Here is a 12,025-nt window from a genome sequence, read left to right on the forward strand (position 1 = left end):
CTAAGAAATTGTGTTCTAAAGTTCTAAGTTTGTCTTGCTGGGTAATTTATTTTTGATAAGGGAACCATTCCTACTTGATTTGTACTGATGGTGGAATTTACCAGCACTTGTTCTGTTTGTTTTGGGAAGTAAAAAGTGTTTGCATTCCAAATACCACTACGCAAAAGTGTTCCAAATATCCACATTTTCTTCTTTTCAGAATGGCTCAACCGATGCTTCTCCGCTGACATCCCTTGAAGGCTGCACAGATGTGGTCCCATCCCCAGGAGCTTCCACTGGAGCGATTCCACCTCCTCCACCTCCTCCACCTCCACCGCCCCCACTCCCACCGGCCTTGGCTGGTGTTCCACCACCTCCACCTCCGCTACATGGATTACCTGGAGGTCAACGCTCCCCTGCCCCTCAATCGCTGCCTTTTGGATTGAAACCTAAAAAAGAATTCAAGCCTGAAGTGACCATGAAAAGAGTCAACTGGTCCAAGGTAAGACGAAGAAGACTCTAGAGCAGTGTTTCTCAACCTTGGCCGTTTGAAGATGTGTGGACTTCAACTCCCAGAATTCCCCGGCCAGCAATGCAAAACAATGTCATCTGGCGGGACTCAGGGGAAGAGCCTTCTCTGTGGTGGCCCCGGCCCTTTGGGATCAATTCTCCCTGGACATTATGACTGCCCCCACCCTCCTTGCCTTCCATAAACTCCTGAAACCCCACCTATGTCACCAGGCATGGGGAAATTGATATACCCTATGATTGTTTTTTATAAGGGTTTTTTAAATTGTTTTTAATATTGGATTTTATACTATGTATTGCTTGTTGTGAGCCGCTCCGAGTCCCCGGAGAGGGGCGGCATACAAACTAATAAATTATTATTATCATTAAATAATAATAATAATAATAATAATAATAATAATAATAATAATGATAATGATCGACATCGCAATCCCAGGGGACAGCAGAATTGCGGAGAAGCAGCTAGAGAAATTAGTGAAATACGAAGATCTAAAAATCGAGCTGCAACGACTCTGGCATAAGCCTGTGAAAGTGGTCCCAGTGGTACTTGGCATGCTGGGCGCAGTGCCAAAGGATCTCAGTGGACATTTAAAACCATCGGAATTGACAAAATCTCCATCTGTCAATTGAAAAAGGCCACTTTACTGGGATCGGCAAACATAATTCGCCGCTACAATGCCCGACTGGTGATGGAATACGAAGTCCAGCATAGTGATCTTGTTTGCTGTGTTGTATTGACATAATAATAATAATGATAATAATAATGATAATAATAATAATAATAATAATAATAATAATAATAATAATACCATCATCGTCATCATTTTTTGATGCAGACTCTGCTATTTTAAAGCATCTGAAGGAGTTAGAACCATAAATCTGCCCTCATTCTCTAAAAGACACCAGGTTTCTGCAGGAATCTGCAGGCTGTAGATGGCGGTTGGCCTTCAGACTGCCCTAATGCACACCCCCTTTTGACCTTTTGCAAAGTATGGCCTTAATGATAAAACAAGGAAATTAAGATGTATATATTCCCTCTGCAGATTAGACCTCAGGAAATGACTGAAAACTGTTTCTGGGTAATGGCCAACGATGGGAAATATGAAAGTACCGATTTGCTGTGCAAGCTGGAACTAACCTTTTGTTGCCAGAAAAATGGTATGTTAATTATTTTTTTTCTGATTTAAAACTTCCTTTAAAAAAAACAACAGCCTATTTTATTTTCAATAAACACCTGCAGTTCTTGTCACTGGAGCTGATGAATGCTTATGCATGTCATGTGATAATTGTTGCCTTAATAAGTGAGGTTACCATCATTTATAACTCCGATACATACGGAATAGAACTTAGCCGACAGTGTTACTGTATTTTCACTTTTCCATTTAAGTTCTCCCCCGTATAATGCAATTAAGAAAAGCATGCTTTTACTGCCGAAATATCTCCACCGAGCTGTTCAAATGACTATTTACTCTATTATTAGACTATGGAGAGTGTGACTAAAAGCTGGGAAAATATAGTATGTATTTTAGTTATGAGCAATAATTTGGCGGAAGGCCGATTGTTTGGGGCTAGTTCTTTTTAAGGTAGGCTGAGACCTTTGGAAAAATAATTCTCACCATGTAATATACTCTGGAGGAGGAGTAATGACCAAAGGAAGTTGTTTTAGGTTGACATTGAAACTGAAAATATTCTGACAGTCTCAAAATGGGTGAACAGAGCAGTCAGGCGGTAGGGAAAGCAAGTAGGATGCTTGGCTGCATAGCTAGAGGTATAACAAGCAGGAAGAGGGAGATTATGATCCCGCTATATAGAGCGCTGGTGAGACCCCATTTGGAATACTGTGTTCAGTTCTGGAGACCTCACCTACAAAAAGATATTGACAAAACTGAACGGGTCCAAAGACGGTCTACAAGAATGGTGGAAGGTCTTCAGCATAAAACGTATCAGGAAAGACTTCATGAACTCAATCTGTCTAGTCTGGAGGACAGAAGGAAAAGGGGGGACATGATCGAATCATTTAAATATGTTAAAGGGTTAAATAAGGTCCAGGAGGGAAGTGTTTTTAATAGGAAAGTGAACACAAGAACAAGGGGACACAATCTGAAGTCAGTTGGGGGAAAGATCAAAAGCAACATGAGAAAATATTATTTTACTGAAAGAGTAGTAGATCCTTGGAACAAACTTCCAGCAGACGTGGTAGATAAATCCACAGTAACTGAATTTAAACATGCCTGGGATAAACATATATCCATCCTAAGATAAAATACAGAAAATAGTATAAGGGCAGACTAGATGGACCAGGAGGTCTTTTTCTGCCGTCAGACTTCTATGTTTCTATGTTTCTATATTCTAAGAAGAAACAGCAGCACAGAAAATGCAAAAAACTTTCCCTATTTCATCTTTGAAAATGTAGTTCAGTGGTCAAGAGTTTACTTTCTGTGAAAGTAGAAAGTGGCCATTAAATACAAGCAGCCCTCTGGTTATGACCGTGGCTGAGCCCACAATTACGGTTGTAAGTTCATGTGATTGTAAAGTAGGCCACCATGTGACCAGACCTCATTTGATGTCCTTTTTTTGTGACGGTCATTAAACAAGCACAGCACGTGTTGGGTAAGCAATGCAATGGTTAAGCATTGCCACCAGGGGGTTCACCCCTCAATCCTTCTCTTCTGAAGTTTTTGCTAACACAAAACTGCCAATACAATACTCAGATTGAGGATTCCTTTGGCCCAAGTACATTATTTTACATTTGGAAACATTAAACTGAGGTTTCCATTCAAAACCCCACTTAGCAGTAGTGACTGCGAAAGAGATCTTGGAGTCTTGGTGGATAATCAACTAAACATGAGCCAGCAATGTGCAGCAGCGGCCAAAAAAGCCAACACTATCCTAAGCTGCATCAACAGGGGGATACACTCCAAGATCAGGGAAGTATTAATACCACTCTACTACACCCTAGTCAGACCACATCTGGAGTATTGCATCCAGTTCTGGTCACCACAGTTCAAAAGAGACATTGAAACTCTGGAGAAGGTGCAGAAAAGAGCAACCAAAATGATTAGGGGACTTGAAACCAAGACTTACGAAGAGAGATTGCAGGAACTGGGCATGGATAGCCTAGAGAAAAGGAGGGCCAGAGGGGACATGATAGCTGTATACAGGTATATGAGGGGTTGCCATAGAGAGGAGGGGGCCACTCTGTTCTCCAGAGCACCAGAGGGCAGGATGAGGAACAACAGCTGGAAGCTGACCAAGGAGAGATTCAACCTAGAAGTAAGGAAGAACTTCCTGACGGTCAGAGCGATCAACCAGTGGAACAACCTGTCTGTGGAGGTAGTGAACTCCCCAACTCTGGACACTTTCAAGAGAAGATTGGACTGCCACTTGGCTGGGGTGCTTCAGGATTCCTGCTCAGGCAGGGGGTTGGACTTGATGACCAGCATGGTCCCTTTCAACTCTAACAAACAAACAAACAAACAAACAAACAAACAAACAAACAAACAAACAAACAAACAAACAAACAAACAAACAAACAATAAATAAATAAATAAATAAAATGCATACCCCAGGCCTGCCAGAAAAGCCAAGTCTTTACGGGTTTTTGGAAGGCCAGTAAAGTGGGGGCAGTCCGGACCACGGAAGGTAGCTGGTTCCAAAGGGCCGGAGCAGCCACAGAGAAGGCCCTCCCCCACGGGCCCACCAGCCGACACTGTTTAGACTATCTTCGGGACCGTCTCCTACCGCATACCTCCCAGCGACCGGTAAGGGCCCATCAGATAAAGAATGTCAGCTGCCGGGCCCTGGAGAAGACCTACTCCATGGGCCCTTACCAGTCATTAGGTGTTTTGCAGTTGGAGACGGTCCCGGAGGTAGTCTGGCCCTAAGGCAGGTAGGGCTTTAAAGGTGGTAGCTGTTGTGTATACTCCTGTTCAGTTTGGGGATTTTTCAGATTTTGATTCAGAAAGTGGTTATGAATTAGTGGTAGGGGCCTGATTTAGAGGCAGAAGAAGAAGGGGGAGACCAACCACAGGACATTTCTAAGTTATTTATTGTTAGAATTGGAAGGGACCATGCGGGTCATCAAGTCCAACCCCCTGCCTAAGCAGGAACCCTATAGCATCCAAGCCAAGTGGCAGTCCAATTTCCTCTTTAAAATGTCCAGAGTATTGGAGTTCACAACGTCCGCTGGTAGGTTGTTCCACTGGTTGATCGCTCTGACCGTCAGGAAGTCCTTCCTTATTTCCAGGTTGAATCTCTCCTTGGTCAGCTTCCAGCCGTTGTTCCTCGTCCGTCCGCTCCGTTGTCCTGGAGAATAAAGTGATCCCCTCCTCTCTGTGGCAACCCCTCGTATACCTGTAGACTGCTATCATGTCCGCTCTGGCCCTCCTTTTCTCTAGGCTATCCATGCCCAGTTCCCACAGTCTCTCTTCGTAAGTCTTGGTTTCTAGACCCCTGATCATTTTGGTTGCTCTTTTCTGCACCTTCTCCAGAGTTTTCAATGTCTTTTTTGAAGTGTGGTGACCAGAACTGAACACAGTACTCCAGGTGTGGTCTGAAACTTCACTGAAGCTCAAATTCTACACAAGTGCAATAACCCAAATTTTTTTGTATGTTGACACACACATATACACTACACACACCTCTTTTGTTTTGACAGTGAGAAGAGACGAAGGCTTCGAAGAGAGGAAACCGGTTAAAAAACGAATCAAAGAACTGAAAATCCTGGATCCAAAGATCGCACAAAACCTTTGTAAGTAGATAGCTGCCGTTGTTTTTGGAAAGCAAAAAGAATTGAGCGTTACTGCTACTTTTGCATTTACAGTAGTACCTCTAGATACGAGTTTTATTCGTTCCAGAAGGGAGCTTGTATGTCGAACAACTCCTATCTGGAACAAATGGCTTTAGACTTTGTTTTCCCCCTCCGAGATAACCAGAAGCAAGGATTCTTGCGCCACCTAGTGGACGCTCGGCTCATATCCCGAATTTGAGCTCGGGTCTAGAACAGAAATTTCTCTCCCCTCGTGGCTCGTAACTTGGAATACTCGCATGTGGAGCAGCTCGTATCTAGAGGTACTACTGTACGTGTAATTCTACTTTGTAATATGGTTTTGACGGACACAATTCCAAGAAATGGGTGAGCGGGGAAGGAATGTATCGCTGTAAAGGCACCAAAGTTGGAAAAATAGCTCCTATATATTTAGCATTCACTTTAAGATAAAGCTGATTTATCTTTTGGTTTTAAAGTTGTGGGTGATCCATCTCTGGAGGTTTTCCAAAAAGTGACTGTCCAGCCCTTTGTCCAGAATGGTGGGTCTCCTACTTGAGCAGGGGGTTGGACTAGAAGACCTCCAGGGGCCCCTTCCAGCTCTGTTTTTCTGTTAAAATTGGAGTTTTCTTTCAGTCTGTACCTTTCGGTGTTCCCACTTTTATTCAGTTGAATATTCTTTATTCTTCCTTTTCTTCATCACATCTGTTTTCATCTTGTGTCCTTTCATTCTCTCTCTCCTCCCCCCCCCCCCCAATATTTCAGTTTGCTTCTGATGTGATGACACACGGTGATTTATTACTCCTGAGTGGAGTCTTTACGTAATTTCATTTGTTTGCGAACACATCTCCTCTCTGAAGGTGGGTGCGGAATAAATCCATAGTAAAAAGACTTTGGTAATGATGATTGCAAAGCGGCTCAAAATGAGCAGGCCACTCTCTCACCACCACCCCAAATAAGGATCTTGACCAAACCTGCTAAGGCCGGATTTTATTATATTTCTGGGAATGGACAACAGCTTTCACTTTCCTTCCCCAATTATTTTCATGAGGTTCATTCTGATAACCTGGGAGGAATCAAAACTGCTGCTGCCATCAGTCCAAGTATGACTTCTCCACTGGTACACTGTAGCTTAGTTGCTATCAGTATTCTGCCACTCCTACTATTACTGCTGATCTCCTTCCTTCCTTCCTTCCTTCCTTCCTTCCTTCCTTCCTTCCTTCCTTCCTTCCTTCCTGCCTTCCTGCCTTCCTGCCTTCCTGCCTTCCTGCCTTCCTGCCTTCTTTCCTTCCTCCCTTCCCCCTCCCTTCCTCCCTCCCTTCCTCCTTCCTCCCTTCCTCCCTTCCTCCTTCCTTCCTTCCTTCCTCTTCCTTCCTTCCTTCCACCCTTCCTCCCTTCCTCCTCCCTTCCCCCTTCCTTCCCTCCTCCCTCCCTCCCTTCCTTCCTCCCTTCCTCCATCCTTCCTTCCTTCCTTCCTCCTTCCTTCCTTCCTTCCTCCTATCTTCCTTCCTCCCTCCCTTCCTTCCTTCCTTCTCTCCCTCCCTCCTTCTTTCCTTCTTTCCCTCCCTCCCTCCTTCCTTCCTTCCTTCCTTCCTTCCGTCTTTATCGCTTCCATTATTCCATCCATCCACATCATACCTCCCTTTCTCCCCTTTTTTGTTTCTCCCCTTTTTCCTCCCTTCCTTCCTTTTATCTCCTTCCATTTGTCCCATCCATCCATCTCACCTCCGTTACTCCCATTTTTAGTTCCTTTCCTTTTCCCTCCCTCCCTTCCTTCTTTCCTTCTCCTTCCATCCATTCATCATTTCACCCTCTTCCTCTTTTTTGTTCCTTTCCTTTTCCCTCCCTCCCTCCTTTCCTTCTCCTTCCAGCCATCCATTATTTCACCCCCTTTTTCTTTTTTGTTCCTTTTCTTTTTCCTTCCTCCTTCCCTCCCTTCTTCCATCCATCCCTCCATTCATCCATCTTTCCACCTCCCTTCCTTGGGGGAAAGATCAAAAGCAACATGAGAAAATATTATTTTATTGAAATAGTAGATCCTTGGAACAAACTTCCAGCAGATGTGGTAGATAAATCCACAGTAACTGAATTTAAACATGCCTGGGATAAACATAGATCCATCCTAAGATAAAATACAGAAAATAGTATAAGGGCAGACTAGATGGACCATGAGGTCTTTTTCTGCCATCAGACTTCTATGTTTCTATGTTTCCTCTTTTTTGTTCCTTTCCTTTCCCTTCCCTCTCTTTTCCTCCCTCCCTTTTATCTCCTTCCATCCATCCATCCATCCGTCATCTCACCACCCTCCCTCCCTTCATTCCTCCTTCCCTTCCTTCTTTTCTTCCTTCTTAACCCACCTGCGTATTCATCCACCCATCCTGTTTTTGTCCCCCGAAGCAGATGTGAGACAGGGTTCTCACGCAGAAAAAACACTGCAGTCAGGCCGCCCTCCTCCACCCACGAAAATGTCCCCTCTGAAAACACCTTCATGCTTGGAGTGTTTCAAAGTGCTTAATTTGCCCTTCTCAATTAAAAACTGACCAAAATGCCTCTGTGTGTGTTCTTAGCTATTTTCTTAGGGTCCTTCCGAGTACCTTATGAAGAGATAAAAATAATGATTCTGGAAATAGATGAAACCCAGCTGTCAGAATCCATGCTCCAGGTGCGGTAATTTGATTAGCAGTTTTATAAACAAGTATTCGTAATTAGATCTTTATAAAATCTTCCGCATTGATAGCGAAATATGTGAAAGTCACAGACAAAGTTACATACGCAGCCAGCCATAAATTTCGTGTTTATACATCAATACGATTTGGAATTATCACCAAAGATGACAGATTATACCATCTCTATTTGTTATACAGTGATACCTCGTCTTACAAACGCCTCGTCATACGAACTTTTTGAGATACAAACCTAGGAATTAAGATTTTTTTGCCTCTTCTTGCAAACTATTTTCACCTTACAAACCCACCACCGCCGCTGGGATGCCCCGCCTCCGGACTTCCGTTGCCAGCGAAGCACCCGTTTTTGCGCTGCTGGGATTCCCCCGAGGCTCCCCTCCATGGGAAACCCCACCTCTGGACTTCCGTGTTTTTGTGATGCTGCAGGGGAATCCCAGCAGCGCAAAAACGGGCGCTTCGCTGGCAACGGAAGTCCGGAGGTGGGGTTTCTCAGCGAGGGGAGCCTCAGTGAAATTGCAGCATTGCAAAAACACAGAGGTCCAGAGGTGGGGTTTCCCATGGAGGGGAGCCTCAGGGGAATCCCAGCAGCGCAAAAACGGGCGCTTCGGCTGGCAAAAGGGGTGAATTTTGGGCTTGCACGCATTAATCGCTTTTCCATTGATTCCTATGGGAAACATTGTTTCGTCTTGCAAACTTTTCACCTTAAGAACCTCGTCCCGGAACCAATTAAGTTTGTAAGACAAGGTATCACTGTACTTGACATTTTTATTGTTTCCTTTAGATCTGTGATGGCGAACCTATGGCACGTATGCCACAAAATTGGCACATGGAGCCATATCGGTGGGCCTTCGAGGTGTTGCCCTATGTCAGCTCCAGCGCACATACGCTAGCTGGCCAGCTGATTTTTGGCCTTTGGGAAAGTTGTTTTCACCCTCTAGACCAGTGATTTTCAACCTTTTTTGAGCCCCGGCACATTTTTTACATTTTAAAATCCTGGGGCACATTCTCCTCTCTTTTTCCATCCCTGTCTCCTCCCCACCCTTGTGTGTGTATTTTTATACACACTTTTGAACCGTTTCCAAAAACAGGTGAGGGCCGGGGGGGGGGTTTCTCTCTTATTCTTTGGGTGCTTTTTATCATATGCTTTAAATCAAGAGTCACTTCTCTCTCTCTTTTGTTTCTCTCTTTTTCCTCTCATTCTCTGTCTCAATCATTTTCTCATTTCTCTTTTTTTCCTCCCCTTTTTGCTCATTTCTCTCTCTCCATTCCTCTCCTTTTCTCTCTCTCTCTCTTGCTTTCTCTCTCTCTCTCTCTTGCTTTCTTTCTCTCTGACACTTTCTTTCTCTTTCCTTTCTTTCTCTTGCTTTCTCTCTCTCTCCTCTCTCTCTCTCTTTCTTTCTTTCTTTTTCTTTCTCTCTCTCTCTCACACATACACTCTCTCTGCAAAAAGTTGCAAGACCGGAACCTGAGCTTCCTTCTTCGCGGCACACCTGACCATGTCTCACGGCACACTAGTGTGCCACGGCACACTGGTTGAAAAACACTGCTCTAGACCAGTGTTTCCCAACCATGGGAACTTGAAGATATCTGGACTTCAACTCCCAGAATTCCACAGCCAAAAAAAGCTGGCTGGGGAATTCTGGGAGTTGAAGTCCAAATATCTTCAAGTTGCCAAGGTTGGGAAACACTGCTCTACAGCAGTGGTTCTCAACCTGGGGGTCAGGACCCCTTTGGGGGGGGGGTGGAATAGCCATTTCACAGGGGTTGCCTAAGACAATGGGGAAAAAAAACAAATTTCCCATACTGTTAGGAACTAAAAGCTCCTATTTTGGCACCTTGGAACATATTTTTACAATCCGACCAATCAGACATTTACAGTGGGGGTGTCCCTCTGACCTCCCTGCCAATCCGCTTAAAGCTCTGTTGGGAGAATTGGCACTAGACTTATGGTTGGGGGTCACCACAACACGAGGAACTGTATTAAGGGGTCGCGGCATTAGAAAGGTTGAGAACCAATGCTCTAGAGCCTTCAGAGTGAGAAAAACAGCCCAATATTTATTTATTTATTTATTTATTTATTTATTTATTTATTTATTTATTTATTTATTTATTTATTTATTTATTTATTTATTTATTTATTTATTTATCCGAGTCTTCGGAGAGGGGCGGCATACAAATCTAATATATTATTATTATTATTATTATTTATTTATTTATTTATTTATTTATTTATTTATTAGATTTGTATGCCGTCTCTATCCGTAGATTCGGGGCGGCTAACAACAGTAAAAAACAATATAAACAAATCTAATATTAAAAGTAGTTTAAAAACCCCAATTTAAGAAACCAATCAGAGGTGGGTTTTAAGGAGCTTACGAAAGGCAAGGAGGGTGGGGGCAACTCTGATATCTGGGGGGAGTTGGTTCCAGAGGGTCGGAGCCACTACAGAGAAGGCTCTTCCCCTGGGTCCCTCCAGACGACATTGTTTAGTTGACGGGACCCGGAGAAGGCCAACTCTGTGGGACCTAACTGGTCGCTGGGATTCGTGCGGCAGAAGACGGTCCCGGAGATATTAGGTAACTGTTTGGAAAAAGGGACTTCTGGTTTGGCTGCGGGGCCATTTTTCACCCTCTGGAAGCATCCTGAAGTCTCTGGAGTGCCAAAAACGGCCCAACCAAAAGTGTGGGAACGAACTTCTGATTGGCTGTTTTTCATTGTCCCCAGACTTCAGGAGTCTGGAGGCTTCAGTGAGGCCTGTGCTCATGAGCGGGGTGAGGGGGGGTCAGCGTTTGTGTGCATGCCTTGGGCTAGCACGGAGTTTGTGCGCATGCGTGGGGGAAAGGCTCAGGTGTTGGCATGCGGGCCGAAAAAGGTTCACCATCACTGTTTTCGAATATGTGTGTGAGCAGATTTCTCTAAGATAGGGCAGTTGGATAGTTTAAAAATGCAATAAATAGCCTGCTGAGTTTGATCTTTATTTTTTAGGATTTTTAAGGTGTCCTTGGTTTTTTTAATAATAAATATTTTTTCCTTACTGTATGTTTTTAGCTTTGTTGCCTTATGACAGGGGTGGCAAACACAAGGCCCATGGGCTGGATCTGGCCCATGGGATCCTTAGATCTGGCCCATGGCGCCACCCTGGAAACAGTGTAGGACCGGCCAGTGGTGCCCGTTGCCAGTGAAACCGGAGGGTTGCAGGAGGCCATCACAGCCAAAAATGGATCTCGTGAGGGCCGTGAGCTCCATTTTCACTGGCAGAGGGTTGCAGGAGGCCATCACAGCCAAAAATGGATCTCGTGAGGGCCGTGAGCTCCATTTTCACTGGCAGAGGGTTGCAGGAGGCCATCACAGCCAAAACTGGACCTCACGAGGATTATAGGGTGGCCCTGCAGAGCTCCATTTTCACTGCTAGAAGTTTGTAGGAGGCCATCACCACCGAACATGGAGCTTGAGAGCCTCTTTTCGCTTGGGCCATCACAGGTGCCCCGACACAAGTGATGTCGAGCGGTCCATGCCCACCCTGGACACACCTCCTTCGCCCCACTGAGATCAAACACAACCTGATGTGGTCCTCAATGAAATCGAGTTTGACGCCCCTGCCTTATGAGATTGAAGAGAAGAGTATCACCCTTCTGTTTTTGTGCAAGATAGAGAGGGTCCGCAAACTTGCGCGTCCTCCTCGATCCACAGTTCACATTAGAGCAACATCTTTCAGCTGTGGCGAGGGGGGCGTTTGCCCAGGTTCGCCTGGTGCACCAGTTGCGGCCCTATCTGGACCGGGAGTCACTGCTCACAGTCACTCATGCCCTCATCACCTCGAGGCTCGACTACTGCAACGCTCTCTACATGGGGCTACCTTTGAAGAGTGTTCGGAAACTTCAGATCGTGCAGAATGCAGCTGCGAGAGCAATCATGGGCTTCCCTAGGTATGCCCATGTTTCACCAACACTCCACAGTCTGCATTGGTTGCCGATCAGTTTCCGGTCACAATTCAAAGTGTTGGTTATGACCTATAAAGCCCTTCATGGCATCGGACCAGAATATCTCAGGGACCGCCTTCTGCCGCACG

General features: G+C 44.9%; 1 protein-coding gene across 2 annotated transcripts in view; it reads left to right on the forward strand.

Annotated features, from left to right (window-relative positions):
- The first annotated feature begins 371 nt into the window (after positions 1-371).
- DIAPH3 (diaphanous related formin 3) overlaps positions 372-12,025 on the forward strand; it is a 119,100-nt gene continuing 107,446 nt past the window's right edge. For both annotated transcript variants that reach the window (XM_070751369.1, XM_070751370.1), the window contains exons 1-4: positions 372-481; positions 1,551-1,665; positions 5,165-5,257; positions 7,840-7,934. In XM_070751369.1, coding sequence (XP_070607470.1) covers positions 458-481; positions 1,551-1,665; positions 5,165-5,257; positions 7,840-7,934 — 327 coding nt within the window. In that variant the 5' untranslated portion in view covers positions 372-457. The remainder of the gene's footprint in view (positions 482-1,550; positions 1,666-5,164; positions 5,258-7,839; positions 7,935-12,025) is intronic.

The sequence above is a fragment of the Erythrolamprus reginae genome, chromosome 4 (genome assembly GCF_031021105.1).
Source record: "Erythrolamprus reginae isolate rEryReg1 chromosome 4, rEryReg1.hap1, whole genome shotgun sequence".
Taxonomy (NCBI): Eukaryota; Metazoa; Chordata; class Lepidosauria; order Squamata; family Dipsadidae; genus Erythrolamprus; species Erythrolamprus reginae.